This window comes from Coregonus clupeaformis, unplaced genomic scaffold (genome assembly GCF_020615455.1).
Source record: "Coregonus clupeaformis isolate EN_2021a unplaced genomic scaffold, ASM2061545v1 scaf0064, whole genome shotgun sequence".
Classification (NCBI taxonomy): Eukaryota; Metazoa; Chordata; class Actinopteri; order Salmoniformes; family Salmonidae; genus Coregonus; species Coregonus clupeaformis.
This window is the reverse complement of record NW_025533519.1, coordinates 198,016-214,054: the sequence shown is the minus strand read 5'-3', so window position 1 is coordinate 214,054 and position 16,039 is coordinate 198,016. Positions and strand designations below refer to the sequence as shown.

At 45.3% G+C, this 16,039-nt stretch overlaps 1 protein-coding gene across 2 annotated transcripts in view; it reads right to left on the bottom strand.

Annotated features, from left to right (window-relative positions):
• LOC121556564 (protein PALS2) overlaps positions 1-16,039 on the bottom strand; it is a 40,214-nt gene that overhangs the window by 12,073 nt on the left and 12,102 nt on the right. For both annotated transcript variants that reach the window (XM_041870436.2, XM_041870437.2), the window contains exons 3-6: positions 14,255-14,373; positions 10,018-10,170; positions 765-914; positions 243-470 (exon numbers count right to left, since the gene is read on the bottom strand). In XM_041870436.2, coding sequence (XP_041726370.1) covers positions 243-470; positions 765-914; positions 10,018-10,170; positions 14,255-14,371 — 648 coding nt within the window. In that variant the 5' untranslated portion in view covers positions 14,372-14,373. The remainder of the gene's footprint in view (positions 1-242; positions 471-764; positions 915-10,017; positions 10,171-14,254; positions 14,374-16,039) is intronic.

Here is a 16,039-nt window from a genome sequence, read left to right as displayed (position 1 = left end):
TGACTCTCCTTATCTGCTGAATCACCTGTGTTGGTGCAGGGTTGGTGCAAAAGTCTACATTCCCAATTGCACTCCAAGGAGGAGGAGGGTTAGCCACCCCTGTGTTGCAGTCATTAGGATGTGAATGGAAGCAAATGGTCTGAAACTGAATCCTACCTGAATCTGCCCAATAAGAAACATTTGTTTTCTGTTGCAAAAAATTTTTTTATACGGTGCACTAATAAATACCACCCTGTTCTCACCTGTGGGGGTGCTGGAGTGTCGCGGTAGCTGGGAAGGATCTTGAGGGTGATGCCCCCCTGGCAGTCCCTCAGCAGCTCCAGCAGCTCCTTGGGGTCGCTGCCCACCTCGCGCCCGTTCACCTCCCTGATGACGTCGCCCGCGTGCAGCATGCCCTGCCGGTCGATCAAACTGCCGTGCAGGATCCTGGCGATCACCAGCTCCCCTCGTTCCACCCTGAACGTCACCCCCTAAGGAGGAGAAGAGAGGGGAGGAGAGAAAGAGAGGGGAGGAGAGAGAGGGAGAGGTTAATGCATCAGACAAGGGATTAAAATATTACACGTAGCTAAACTGCTAAGTACAAACTTTGGACAGTCATCCAGCTCTTGCAGTTAGATTGGTAATGTCTGAGACTACGTCCCAAATGGTACCCTGTTCCCTACATAGTGCACTACTTTTGACCGGAGCCTGGCTATGGTCCCTTGTCAAAATAAGTGCACTATATAGCGAATAGGCTGCCATTTGGGGTGCAGACATTAACTTACCAGTGGTTCGCCAGCCTTCTTCTGGATGCCAATCATCCTGACGGCATCAGCAGGCATGAGCGGGCCGGTTGCCATGGCATTACTGTTCACCTCCGAGGGCGGCATCTCATAACATTTACCTGCCACCTTGTCATGGGCCTCAATCAGAGACTGGAGGAGGGGGAGAGAGAGAGAGAGAGTTAGCTGCAACCTTGTCATGGGCCTCAATCAGAGACTGGAGGGAGAGAGAGACACTGGAGGAGAAAGATAGAGACTGAAGAGGAGCGAGAGAGCGCTAGCTGACATTTTATCATGGGCCTCGATCAGAGACTGGAGGAGAGAGAGAGATGGAGAGAGAGAGAGAGAGAGAGAGAGAGAGAGAGACGGGGAGAGACAGAGAGACAGAGAGAGAGAGAGAGAGAGAGAGAGCGGGGAGAGAGAGACGGGGAGAGAGAGAGAGACAGAGAGAGAGAGACGGGGAGAGAGAGAGAGAGACGGAGAGAGAGAGAGAGAGAGAGAGAGAAAGAGAGAAAGAGAGAGAGAGAGAGAGAGAGAGAGAGAGAGAGAGAGAGAGAGAGAGAGAGCGAAAGAGAGAGAAAGAGAGAGAAAGAGAGAGAGAGAGAGAGAGAGAGAGAGACAGAGAGACAGAGAGAGAGAGAGAGAGACGGGGAGAGTGGAGTGAATTATTCCAGTATAACCTTAAGCCAATGAAAAAAAACATCACGATACAGAAACGAAACAGCGTAACAGAGTTGGATTCGTAAATGTCTCCACTCACGCTATCGAAATCACTCGCTTTTCTATAGCGCAATTTGGCTAAGACGTTGTCAAGTGTGCAGTCACGTTTGTTTGAGAGGCAGAGGATCCCTGGTTGGAGCCCAGTAAGGGACAGGGAAGGACTTGATACTGTTAATCAAGCACACACCTGTTACAACATCCCAAGACATACCAACATATAGATAGATCTGTATCCACACCCTCCTCATCAAAAACACTATTTCCTAATGTCACAGTCAAGCAGCAACAAGCAACACGCATGGATTTACTACCAACTGGTAAGAGAAAAACACAGCCCACTGGATAACAGCTGCTCCAGTGTATATGAACCAATCACAGCTCTTCTTCACAAGGATAGGTAGACTACACATATTACTACACTTCTTCCAACACAACATAAGCGTTGTTTTTAAGACCAAAAGCAGCATGCAGGAAATAAAATCATGAATCAGTCCCCAAAAGGAAAGATGGGATGAATATCAGTTTAGTTCTCACCGGCAGAGCAGCCATATCATAGGATGAATATCAGGCTCACACACAGAGACAGAGAGAGAGAGAGAGAGAGAGACAGAGAGAGAGAGCAGCAACATGCATCAGTACAGATCTGGCTCACACATGATAGAACTCCCTAACCCAGCAATGTGTGTACCTGCCCCCACTAGACCCTTCCACTCCAATTAGACCAGGGACAGAGCCCCCCCCCTCAGGCCGCAGTTTCTCATTGGTCCAGACAGAAAAGGCCATTTTTTTCTCTCTAGGAGGAGGGGCAAGTAGCAGAGAGAGCGAGACAGAGAGAGATTTTTTATTTAACTTTTATTTATTTCAGGGGAACCCATTGAGACCAGGGTCTCATTAACAATGGTGCCCTGAGGACAACAATACAACAAATTCTTAACAATAATAATAAAGTAAATGACAAATTACAGAATTAACACAAAAGCTTCACACACCACAAAAACAATGATTCAATCCAAACACCTGCAATTCTCATTAAACACATTCAACATTAAAGTCCTAAACTGTCCTAGAGGCACCACAGAGAGTCAATATGTATGGAGTTTGGTAGGCTTTTCCAAAAATGGAGGGCATTAAAACCGAAGGCGGATTGACCTAAATCGGTACGTACTAGTGGAACCTCGAGAGTTAACCATCCCTGTGAACGGGTTTTAACAGTGAAGGGAGGTAGGTCAGAAGCTTGTGTAGTAAAGCATTGTAAACAGAAAGGGAGTAATGAAGTGATCTACGGGATCTTAAGGAGGACCAGCCAACATTTTGATATATGATGCAGTGATAAAGCGAAGGGCGCTATGGTAGACGGCATCCAATGGTTTAAGATTAGTGGCTGCTGCATTCCGATAAATGGTGTCACCATAGTCAAGAACTGGCAGGAGAGTTACCTGTACAATCTGCTTCCTGCTGTTTCTGGAGAGGCGGAATCTATTTCTATAAAAAGAACCCTACTTTAAAATCTCAGCGTCTTAAAAGGAAAACTCTCTTTTGGTATTTGTTTCATTAGTCCATTGTTGACATACAGAATTCATCCCTGTATGAAGCTAAATGCATCACACAGGGATGATTTATGTATTTTGAAAGTTACATATCTTGAAAACGTCATTTCTGACAAGCAAAACATTTTGGGACTATGTCAACATTGGACTAATGAAACAAATCCCAACATATCGTTTTGGGGTGGAATTTTCCTTTAACTAGCTCATCCGTTTAAACGTCAAATTATTGTCAATCTAAAAGCCCAGATATTTATAGGCGAGAACCTGCTCGATGAAAGAACCATCCAATGCGTAAATGTGTAAGCCATCTGAAATATTTCGACGAAAATTTGAAAACCGCATACATTTAAGTTTTTCCCGCATTGAGTACCAATTTTTTTTTATCAACAAGGACTTTCTGCAAGGCGACAAAATCAAATTGCAGCTCCAACATAGCCTGGTCAGCCGGGCAGTAGTGTACATAGCAGTGTCATACAGATGAATGTTATAGGTTTTGCAGCTAGACCAATATTATGGACACTACCGTTCAAAAGGTTTGGGGTCACTTAGAAATGTCCTTGTTTTCGAAAGAAAAGCAATTTTTTTGCCCATTTAAAATAACATAAAATTGATCAGAAATACAGTGTAGACCTTGTTAATGTTGTAAATGGCTATTGTAGCTGGAAACGGCTGATTTTTAATGGAATATCTACATAGGCGTACAGAGGCCCATTATCAGCAACCATCAGTCCTGTGTTCCAATGGCACGTTGTGTTTTCTAATCCACGTTTATCATTTTAAAAGGCTAATTGATCGTTAGAAAACCCTTTTGCAATTATGTTAGCACAGCTGAAAACTGTTGTGCTGATTAAAGAAACAATAAAACTGGCCTTCTTGAGACTATTTGAGTATCTGGAGCATCAGCAATTGTGGGTTCGATTACAGGCTCAAAATGGCCAGAAACAAAGAACCTTCTTCTGAAACTCGTCAGTCTATTCTTGTTCTGAGAAATGAAGGCGAGAAATTGCCAAGAAACTGAAGATCTCGTACAACGCTGTTTACTACTCCCTTCACAGAACAGCGCAAACTGGCTCTAACCAGAATAGAAAGAGGAGTGGGAGGCCCCGGTGCACAACTGAGCAAGAGGACAAATACATTAGAGTGTCTAGTTTGAGAAACAGATGCCTCACAGGTCCTCAACTGGCAGCTTCATTAAATAGTACCCGCAAAACACCAGTCTCAACGTCAACAGTGAAAAGGCGACTCCGGGATGCTGACCTTCTAGGCAGAGTTGCAAAGAAAAAGCCATATCTCAGACTGCCCATCTTAATATTTTCTTTTTATTGGCCAGTCTAAGATATGGCTTTTTCTTTGCAACTCTGCCTAGAAGGTCAGAATCCCGGAGTCGCCTCTTCACTGTTGACGTTGAGACCGGTGTTTTGCGGGTACTATTTAATGAAGCTGCCAGTTGAGGACCTGTGAGGCGTCTGTTTCTCAAACTAGACACTCTAATGTATTTGTCCTCTTGCTCAGTTGTGCACCGGGGCCTCCCACTCCTCTTTCTTGAGCCTGTAATCGAACCCACAATTGCTGATGCGCCAGATACTCAAATAGTCTCAAGAAGGCCAGTTTTATTGCTTCTTTAATCAGCACAACAGTTTTCAGCTGTGCTAACATCATTGCAAAAGGGTTTTCTAATGATCAATTAGCCTTTTAAAATGATAAACGTGGATTAGCAAACACAACGTGCCATTGGAACACAGGACTGATGGTTGCTGATAATGGGCCTCTGTACGCCTATGTAGATATTCCATTAAAAATCAGCCGTTTCCAGCTACAATAGCCATTTACAACATTAACAATGTCTACACTGTATTTCTGATCAATTTGATGTTTTTTTAAACGGGTAAAAAAATTGCTTTTCTTTCGAAAACAAGGACATTTCTAAGTGACCCCAAACTTTTGAACAGTAGTGTATATAAATAGTAAAGAGGACAGGTCCCAAAATCGACCCCTGCAGGACACCTTTAGTAATATTGAGGTAACTTAACACCATCAGAAAGCACACAGTGTCCTGTCTGACAGATACTGCACACTAAATAATAGACAAAAGTACGGACAACCCTTCAAATTAGTGGATTCGACTATTTCAGCCACACCTGTTGCTGACAGGTGTATAGAATCGAGCACACAGCCATGCAATCTCCATAGCTATACATTCGCAAACAGTCGCAGTAGAATGGCCTTACAGAAGAGCTCAGGGACTTTCAACGTGGCACCGTCATAGGATGCCACCTTTCCAACAAGTTAGTTCGTCAAATGTCTGCCCTGTTAGAGCTGCCCCAGTCAACTATAAGTTGTTATGTTGTTATTGTGAAGTGGAAACATCTAGGAGCAACAACGGCTCAGTTGCGAAGTGGTAGGTCACACAAGCTCACAGAACAGGACTGCCGAGTGCTGAAGCGCGTCAAAAAAATTTTTTTGCCTGTCCTCGGTTGCAACACTCACTACCGAGTTCCAAACTGCCTCTGGACGCAATGTCAGCACAATAACTGTTTGTCGGGAGCTTCATGAAATGGGTTTCCATGGCCGAGCAGCCGCACACAACCCTAAGATCGCTAGGCATTGCGCATGGTGTCGGCTGGAGTGGTGTAAAGCTCGCCGTTATTGGACTCTGGAGCAGTGGAAACACGCTCGAGTGATGAATCACGCATCACCATCTAGCGGTCCGACGGACTAATCTGGGTTTGGCGGATGCCAGGAGAACGCTACCTGCCCCAATGCATAGTGCCAACTGTAAAGTTTGGTGGAGGAGGAAAAATGGTCTGGGGCTGTTTTTGATGGTTCGGGCCAGGCCACTTAGTTCGATGTGAAGGGAAATCTTAACGCTACATCATAAAATGACAGTCTAGACGATTCTGTGCTTCCAAATTTGTGGCAAAAGTTTGGGGAAGGCCCTTTACTGTTTCAGCATAACAATGCCCCTGTGCACAAAGCGAGGTCCATACAGAAATGGTTTGTCAAGATCGGTGTGGAAGAACTTGACTGGCCTGCACTAAGCCCTGACCTCAACCCCATCGAATACCTTTGGGATGAATTGGAACGCCGACTGCGAGCCAGGCCTAATTGCCCAACATCAGTGCCCGACCTCACTAACACTCTTGTAGCTGAATGGAAGCAAGTCCCTGCAGCAATGTTCCAACATTTAGTGGAAAGCCTTCCCAGAAGAGTGGAGGCTGTTATAGCAGCAAAGGGGGACCAACTCCATATTAATGCCCATGATTTTGGAATGAGATGTTCGACGAACAGGTGTCCACATACTTCTGGTCATGTAGTGTAGTTCCAACGAGAGAGAGAGCGAGAGACACGAGACAGAGGGTCAGACACAGAGAGGGGCAGACACAGAGAGGGGCAGACACAGAGAGGGTCAGACACAGAGAGGGTCAGACACAGAGAGGGTCAGACACAGAGAGGGGCAGACACAGAGAGGGTCAGACACAGAGAGGGTCAGACACAGAGAGGGTCAGACACAGAGAGGGTCAGACACAGAGAGGGGCAGACACAGAGAGGGTCAGACACAGAGAGGGGCAGACACAGAGAGGGGCAGACACAGAGAGAGGCAGACACAGAGAGGGTCAGACACAGAGAGGGGCAGACACAGAGAGGGGCAGACACAGAGAGGGGCAGACACAGAGAGGGTCAGACACAGAGAGGGGCAGACACAGAGAGGGGCAGACACAGAGAGGGGGCAGACACAGAGAGGGGCAGACACAGAGAGGGGCAGACACAGAGAGAGGCAGACACAGAGAGGGGCAGACACAGAGAGGGGCAGACACAGAGAGGGGCAGACACAGAGAGGGGCAGACACAGAGAGGGTCAGACACAGAGAGGGGCAGACACAGAGAGAGGCAGACACAGAGAGGGGCAGACACAGAGAGGGGCAGACACAGAGAGGGGCAGACACAGAGAGGGGCAGACACAGAGAGGGTCAGACACAGAGAGGGTCAGACACAGAGAGGGGCAGACACAGAGAGGGGCAGACACAGAGAGGGGCAGACACAGAGAGGGGCAGACACAGAGAGGGGCAGACACAGAGAGGGGCAGACACAGAGAGGGGCAGACACAGAGAGGGGCAGACACAGAGAGGGGCAGACACAGAGAGGGGCAGACACAGAGAGGGTCAGACACAGAGAGAGGCAGACACAGAGAGGGTCAGACACAGAGAGGGGCAGACACAGAGAGGGGCAGACACAGAGAGAGAGAGAGAGAGAGACACGAGACAGAGGGTCAGACACAGAGAGGGGCAGACACAGAGAGGGGCAGACACAGAGAGAGAGAGAGAGAGAGAGAGAGAGAACACGAGACAGAGGGTCAGACACAGAGAGGGGCAGACACAGAGAGAGAGAGAGAGAGAGAGAGACACGAGACAGAGGGTCAGACACAGAGAGGGGCAGACACAGAGAGAGAGAGAGAGAGAGAGAGACACGAGACAGAGGGTCAGACACAGAGAGGGGCAGACACAGAGAGAGAGAGAGAGAGAGAGAGAGAGAGAGAGAGAGAGAGAGAGAGAGAGAGAGAGAGAGAGAGAGAGAGAGAGAGAGAGAGAGCAGCAAGATTTGTGACCTGTTGCCACAAGAAAAGGGCAACCAGTGAAGAACAAACACCATTGTAAATACAACCCATATTTATGTTTATTTATTTTCCCATTTGTACTTTAACTATTTGCACATTGTTACAACACTGTATATACAGTGGGGAGAACAAGTATTTGATACACTGCCGATTTTGCAGGTTTTCCTACTTACAAAGCATGTAGAGGTCTGTAATTTTTATCATAGGTACACTTCAACTGTGAGAGACAGAATCTAAAACAAAAATCTAGAAAATCACATTGTATGATTTTTAAGTAATTAATTAGCATTTTATTGCATGACATAAGTATTTGATCACCTACCAACCAGTAAGAATTCCGGCTCTCACAGACCTGATAGTTTTTCTTTAAGAAGCCCTCCTGTTCTCCACTCATTACCTGTATTAACTGCACCTGTTTGAACTCGTTACCTGTATAAAAGACACCTGTCCACACACTCAATCAAACAGACTCCAACCTCTCCACAATGGCCAAGACCAGAGAGCTGTGTAAGGACATCAGGGATAAAATTGTAGACCTGCACAAGGCTGGGATGGGCTACAGGACAATAGGCAAACAGCTTGGTGAGAAGGCAACAACTGTTGGCGCAATTATTAGAAAATGGAAGAAGTTCAAGATGATGGTCAATCACCCTCGGTCTGGGGCTCCATGCAAGATCTCACCTCGTGGGGCATCAATGATCATGAGGAAGGTGAGGGATCAGCCCAGAACTACACGGCAGAACCTGGTCAATGACCTGAAGAGAGCTGTGACCACAGTCTCAAAGAAAACCATTAGTAACACACTACGCCGTCATGGATTAAAATCCTGCAGCGCCCGCAAGGTCCCCCTGCTCAAGCCAGCGCATGTCCAGGCCCATCTGAAGTTTGCCAATGACCATCTGGATGACCCAGAGGAGGAATGGGAGAAGGTAATGTGGTCTGATGAGACAAAAATAGAGCTTTTTGGTCTAAGCTCCACTCGCCGTGTTTGGAGGAAGAAGAAGGTTGAGTACAACCCCAAGAACACCATCCCAACCGTGAAGCATGGAGGGTGGAAACATCATTATTTGGGGATGCTTTTCTGCAAAGGGGAGAGGACGACTGCACCGTATTGAGGGGAGGATGGATGGGGCTATGTATCGCGAGATCTTGGCCAACAACCTCCTTCCCTCAGTAAGAGCATTGAAGATGGGTCGTGGCTGGGTCTTCCAGCATGACAACGACCCGAAACACACAGCCAGGGCAACTAAGGAGTGGCTCCGTAAGAAGCATATCAAGGTCCTGGAGTGGCCTAGCCAGTCTCCAGACCTGAACCCAATAGAAAATCTTTGGATGGAGCTGAAAGTCCGTATTGCCCAGCGACAGCCCTGAAACCTGAAGGATCTGGAGAAGGTCTGTATGGAGGAGTGGGCCAAAATCCCTGCTGCAGTGTGTGCAAACCTGGTCAAGACCTACAGGAAACGTATGATCTCTGTAATTGCAAACAAAGGTTTCTGTACCAAATATTAAGTTCTGCTTTTCTGATGTATCAAATACTTATGTCATGCAATAAAATGCAAATTATTACTTAAAAATCATACAATGTGATTTTCTGGATTTTTGTTTTAGATTCCGTCTCTCACAGTTGAAGTGTACCTATGATAAAAATTACAGACCTCTACATGCTTTGTAAGTAGGAAAACCTGCAAAATCGGCAGTGTATCAAATACTTGTTCTCCCCACTGTATACACATATGGCATTTTAAATGTCAATTATTTTGGAACTTCTGAGTGTAATATTTACTGTTAATATTTATTGTTTATTTCACGTTTGTTTACTATCTACTTCACTTGCTTTGGCAATGTTAACATACGTTTCCCATGCCAATAAAGCCCTTAAATTTAATTTAATTGAATTGAGAGAGAGAGAGAGGCACAGAGAGAGGCACACCGAGAGAGAGAGAGAGAGGCAGAGAGAGAGAGAGAGAGAGAGAGAGAGGCAGAGAGAGAGAGAGAGGGAGGCAGAGAGAGAGAGAGAGAGGCAGAGAGAGAGAGAGAGAGAGAGAGAGAGAGAGAGAGAGGCAGAGAGAGAGAGAGAGGCAGAGACTTCAGGAGGAATAAGGTGATTGTTGCTGTAAACAGCTCTGACAGGACAGTCATTCCACCAGATTATGGCCCCAGTTGAGAGTCATTCTCTGGTCTACTTTCAGCCTAGCTCTAACTGCTCAACTGAATGGCACTGTGTGTGTGTGTGTGTGTGTGTGTGTGTGTGTGTGTGTGTGTGTGTGTGTGTGTGTGTGTGTGTGTGTGTGTGTGTGTGTGTGTGTGTGTGTGTGTGTGTGTGTGTGTGTGTGTGTGTGTGTGTGTGTGTGTGTGTGTGTGTGTATGTCTGTGTGTACCTTGAAGTGTGGTTCCTGGAGGATGTTGGCTAGTTCCTCAGCGGAGGCGTCTCTACCACTCAGCCCTGTAATGGAGTCTAGGATCTCTGAGATCAGCTGCTGGTTGTTGTCTCTCACAGCCTCCAGCTTCACATCCTCCAACCTCTCATGGGCCTGCAGAGAGAGGGGGGAGCGTACACACATTAATACACACAGTATTTAGTTCAGGCCCCAAAGCGTAGGACCAAGAGGTATGGAGAGGCAACCTTTAGTTACTGGAATAGCCTGCCAGAGAACCTGAGCGGGGCCGGAACTGTGGACACATTTAAAAGAGATCTTAAAACATATTTAAAGCTTTGCTTTTCCTTAGGGTGCTTTTTAGTCGTTCAGTTCTTATTGTTATTATTTAGTTGTTTTTTTATCCTCTTACATTTGTTGTGTAGTAAATATTAAATATTTGTTTTGTTTTTCCTGTGAAGCACATTGTGTTGCATTCCATGTCTGAAATGTAAATGTGCTGTAGAAATAAAGCTTGATTTGATTTGATTTATGCGTGCCCTGTCCCTGGCCAGTTTTATTTATTTATTTCTTCCTGTGAAAAGTGAACCAAGGATAAATGTCCACCAGATGTCAGCATGGCCCATCTGAACACACACACACACACACTGCTCCTCCTGGGGCCACATTTCTAACAGTTGTGTAAATGTCACACAAAATGTCCATTTCTGAAGTCTGCGCACGTTCATAAATATTTAGATTTATAAACTCTACATGGTTACCGTTACAAACCAGACCCGTCGTAAAACTTTGCGCGCGTGAACCCGGGGGTTGTGGGGGTGCGTGCTACGCCACTGCTTAGAACTTTGACGTTAATTATAACTATAAGAAATCTCAGATGTGTCAAATTAATTATATCCAGCTCAGGGCTCCAGCTGTTTATTTGGTTTGCTAATTTGCTTGCTAAGTGGCTAGATGTCAAGATCAAGCTTCTTGGTTACAGCAGAGACATTCAATCCCCTCCTGGATCAAGTTCCCTGTTGCCTAAATCTTGTGCGTCAAACGTTTTTATAATAATGTTTTGTTGGGGGGGAATAGTGCCCTGTGTGTGCACATTCAGTAATACACCCCGGTACGGTACAGAAACGGTATGACCATCTGGATACCGCCCAACCATTATCTATTTACAAGGCTACTAGGTCCAATTCAATGAGAGATGGGTTGTATGGCTCTTTCGGAAATATGAACCCATCACGGCCAGAAAAGGTGAAGAAAATGTTCTGCAATGGTTATGAAAATAAAATAAATACGAAAAAGATTCCTGTGTCTAACTATTTTAGATTCTAAAAATAAAAACAGATTTTCTCTCTTCTCACTAACTGCACATTTTGTGCAAATGTTTTCCTGTTTTTTGTTTTTTTTATGAATAAGCTTTTCATCATATCCGCCATTTGCACAAAATACTTACCGTATTTTCCGCACTATAAGGCGCACCGGAGTATAAGCCGCAGCAGCTAAATTGAATGATATTGAATGATGTGTACATATATAAGCCGCACTGGACTATAAGCCGCAGGTGTTTTAATGTTTAATTACCATATGTAAGGGTTCGTGCACAGAGGGGATTGTCGGGAAAGAGACAAACTGTCTCGCTCTCGTAATGTCTGTCTGTCTTGCTCTCGTTCTGTCTCTCGTTCTGTCTCTCGTACCACTCTCGGTTCCACTTTTACTTTTGCGCGCTACCTGTCTCACTCTTTTCCGGCCTCCAGCTTTTCCTGCTGGAGCCCGCCGCTTAAAGGTGGGGGGCGCGGACCGGTCATAGAGCCCATAGAGTTAAAGTTGGTGGACTGTAACCTGTAAAATCCATAGATTAGCCGCACCGTTATATAAGCCGCAGGGTCGAAAAATTGGAAAAAAGGCGCAGCTTATAGTCCGAAAATTACGGTACTTGCAACACTATTTTTCAACCACTCGCAGAGTTGTGGGGAGGTGAGCACATTCTCACATCAACTTACATTTGTATAAAATGCCAACTTTTGCATGAAAACTGGCACACACACATTTTGGGGTACATTTTGTACGTACGCATGGTTTATCAGTGGTTGAAAAAGTACCCAACTGTCATACTTGAGTAAAAGTAAAGATACCGTACCTTAATAGAAAATTACTGAAGTAAAAGTGAAAGTCACCCAGTAAAATACTACTTGAGTAAAAGTACAAGTATTTGTTTTTAAATATACTTAAGTATCTAAAGTAAAAGTATAAATTATTTCAAATTCCTTATATTAAGCAAATTTACGGATAGCCAGGGGCACACTCCAACACTCAGACATCATTTACAAACAAAGCATTTGTGTTTAGTGAGTCTGCAAGATCAGAGGCAGTAGGGATGTTCTCTTGATAAGTGCGAGAATTTGCCCTTTTTCCTGTCCTGCTAAGCATTCAAAATGTAATGACTACTTTTGGGTGTCAGGGAAAATGGATGGAGTAAAAAGTACATTTTCTTTAGGAATGTAGCGAAGTATAAGTTGTAAAAAATATAAATAGTAAACATACCCAAAAAAACTACTTAAGTAGTACTTTAAAGTATTTTTACTTAAGTACTTTACACCACTGCGGTTTATAAATGAGGCAGGCCCCTGACCTCTGTAGAATCTCTGACATGGCTGGCCCGCTGAAACACGTTCTAGATGACATTTCACTGCCGTGTTAAACATAGATGTGCAGCTGTTAACCCTATGCACCCGGCAGTAACCACCAAGACTTAGGCTGGGGTAACAAAGCAACTTTCACGCAATTTTAGTTGCAGTTACAAGTGACATAATCTCAAGCCACCTTGCCTTGCTGTTAGCTGAAGCTACTCAAACGTGATTAAAATTGCATGCAACAGCCAATCAAATTGAAGCTGCTTGTTTGAGAATTCTAAAACTCACCCCATGTCATCTGTTGCATTACATTGTGGTTTCACAAATGATGTGTTTACCCAACTGGTTGGTTATTGTAACAGCAAGGACACAGTAGAAATGCAGCCTGTACAATTTAGCTAGCTAGCCAAAAGGACATTGCAAAAACACCAACATAGCTAGCTAGCTAGCCAAAATGACATTGCAAACAGTAACACCTAGCTAGCTAACAACGAGCTTAGCTAGCTAGCACACTTCATGGTGGATAATTTCAGTTGAAACTGGTCAGGGAGAGGTTTGGGTTCTCTTCGAAATTACATTTATTGACTGCTAAACCATATACAATAATTTGTATACATTTCCTGTTGTGTTAGTCTCTGTTCTGTCAAGCCTGATTGTGGGTTGTGCTGCGCAGCATGGATAGCTGTGTTGACATGACAACTGGGTCAGAACAACCTTTCCCTGAATGTGAGCAAGACAAAGGAGATGATCGTGCACTACAGGAAAAGGAGGGCCGAACAGGCCCCCATTAACATCGACAGGGCAGTAGTGGAGCGGGTCGAGAGTTTCTTGGTGTCCACATCACGAACAAACTATCATGGTCCAAACACACCAAGACAGTCGTGAAGAGGGCATGACAACGCCTTTTCCCCTTCAGGAGACTGAAAAGATTTGGCATGGGTCCCAGATCCTCAAAATGTTCTACAGCTGCACCATCGAGAGCATCCTGACCGGTTGCATCACCGCCTGGTATGGAAACTGCTCGGCATCCGACCGTAAGGCGCTACAGAGGGTAGTGCGAACGGCCCAGTACATCACTGGGGCCAAGCTTCCTGCCATCCAGTACCTATATACACTAGGCGGTGTCAGAGGCAGGCCCAAAAAATGGTCAAAGACTACAGTCACCCAAGTCATAGACTGTTCTCTCTGCTACCGCACGGCAAGCGGTACCGGAGCGCCAAATCTAGGTCCAAAAGGCTTCATAACAGCTTCTACCCCCAAGCCATAAGACTGCTGAACAATAAATCAAATGGCCACCCAGACTCTTTACATTGACACCCCCCCATAAAGCAATCAAGAAACAACTCGGTTGCAAGCAACTAAAATTGTGTGCAAGTTGCGTCGTGTACTGGCAGATTGGCTGGCTGGCTAACAGGTCATACCCTACATTCAAACATTCGTGGCCAAACTGTTCCAGACTGCTGCTGTTTGAATGAGGGGTAGTGACTCATTGCCATTATTGGCACAGTCCATTCTGACAAGATGGAGGAGACATTTATATGGTGGCCCTGAGTGCCTCTTTCTCATCCCTCCTCCTCTCTGAACTGATGATATGATGGAGTGTGTGGGTGTGTTACCTTGGCGAGGGAGCGGACTATGGGGCTCTCTATGATGCCCCTGAGGAAGAGGAGGTCGGTGTCTTTGGCGCCCGTGGTGGGGGGCAGGTCTCTCAGGTTATCCAGCACCTGCTGCATGGCTGGAGGATACACACACATTTAAAAAACGTTATTTTAAATCCACAAATCATTTGTCCTATGCAGGCCTGCAATCTGAAGGCCACGTACAGTCAGCCTATGTACATGGCAGAGACTCCCAAACATCAGCACCACAAGTTCGCACTGATAACCGAGGATGTTCAGTCGTGACACGAGGGGCTGGTATTTCAGCAACTTGGTAGCAAAGGTCTGCTCCATGTAGGGATAAACAAAAGCAACCCACTTCCAAAATGAGAACCTCCCTCTGGCCTTCCCCCACAACAACACCTGGCATATTTGGTACACAAGAAAACACAACCATCATCAAACCAGGATCTTCTGACAAGAGAATGTTTGTAAATGTGCACTGACGGTGGGATTGCCTGTCTCACCTCAGTAGCTATCAGGAAGACCAGGCGGTCATATCTAGCTACAGTGCATTCGGAAAGTATTCAGACCCCTTGACTTTTTCCACTTTGTTACGTTACAGCCTTATTCGAAAAATTTTTAAGTTAATTTATTTTTCCTCATCATTCTACACACAATAGCCCATAATCAAAGCGAAAACAGGTTTTAAGAAATGTTTGCAAATGTTTTACAAATGAAAGACTGAAATACCTTATTTACATAAGTATTCAGACCCTTTGCTATAAGACTCAAATATGAGCTCAGGTGCATCCTGTTTTCATTGATCATCCTTGAGAGCACGGCGCTTGTAACGCCAAGGTAGTGGGTTCGATCCCCGGGACCACCCATACACAAAAAATGTATGCACGCATGACTAAGTCGCTTTGGATAAAAGCGTCTGCTAAATGGCATATTATTATTATGTTTCTACAACTTGATTGGAGTCCACCCGTGATAAATTCAATTAATTGGACATGATTTGGAAAGCCACACACCTGTCTATATAAAATATAATATAATATAATATAATAATATATAATATAATAATAATATAAAGGTCCCACAGTTGACAGTGCATGTCAGAGCAAAAACCAAACCATGAGGTCGAAGGAATTGTCCATAGAGTTCTGAGACAGGATTATGTCGAGACACAGATCTGGGGAAGGGTACCAAAGCATTGAAGGTCCCCAAGAATGCAGTGGCCTCCATCATTCTTAAATGGAAGAAGTTTGGAACCACTAATACTTTTTCTAGAGCTGGCTGCCCGACCAAACTGAGCAATGGTGGGAGAAGGGCCTTGGTCAGGGAGGTGACCAATACCCTGATGGTAACTCTGACAGAGCTCTAGAGTTTCTCTGTGGAGATGGGAGAACCTTCCAGAAGGACAACCATCTCTGCAGCACTCCACCAATCAGGCCTTTATGGTAGAGTGGCCAGACGGAAGCCACTCCTCAGTAAAAAAGGCACATGACAGCCCGCTTGGAGTTTGCCAAAGGGCACCTAAAGGACTCTCAGACCATGAGAAAAACGATTATCTGGTTTGATGAAACCAATATTGAACTCTTTGGCCTGAATGCCAAGCGTCACGTCTGGAGAAAACCTGGCACCATCCATATGGTGAAGCATGGTGGTGGCAGCATCATGCTGTGGGGATGTTTTTCAGCTGCAGGGACTGGGAGATTTGTCAGGATCAAGGGAAAGATGAACGGAGCAAAGTACAGAGATCATTGATGAAAACCTGCTCCAGAGCGCTCAGGACCT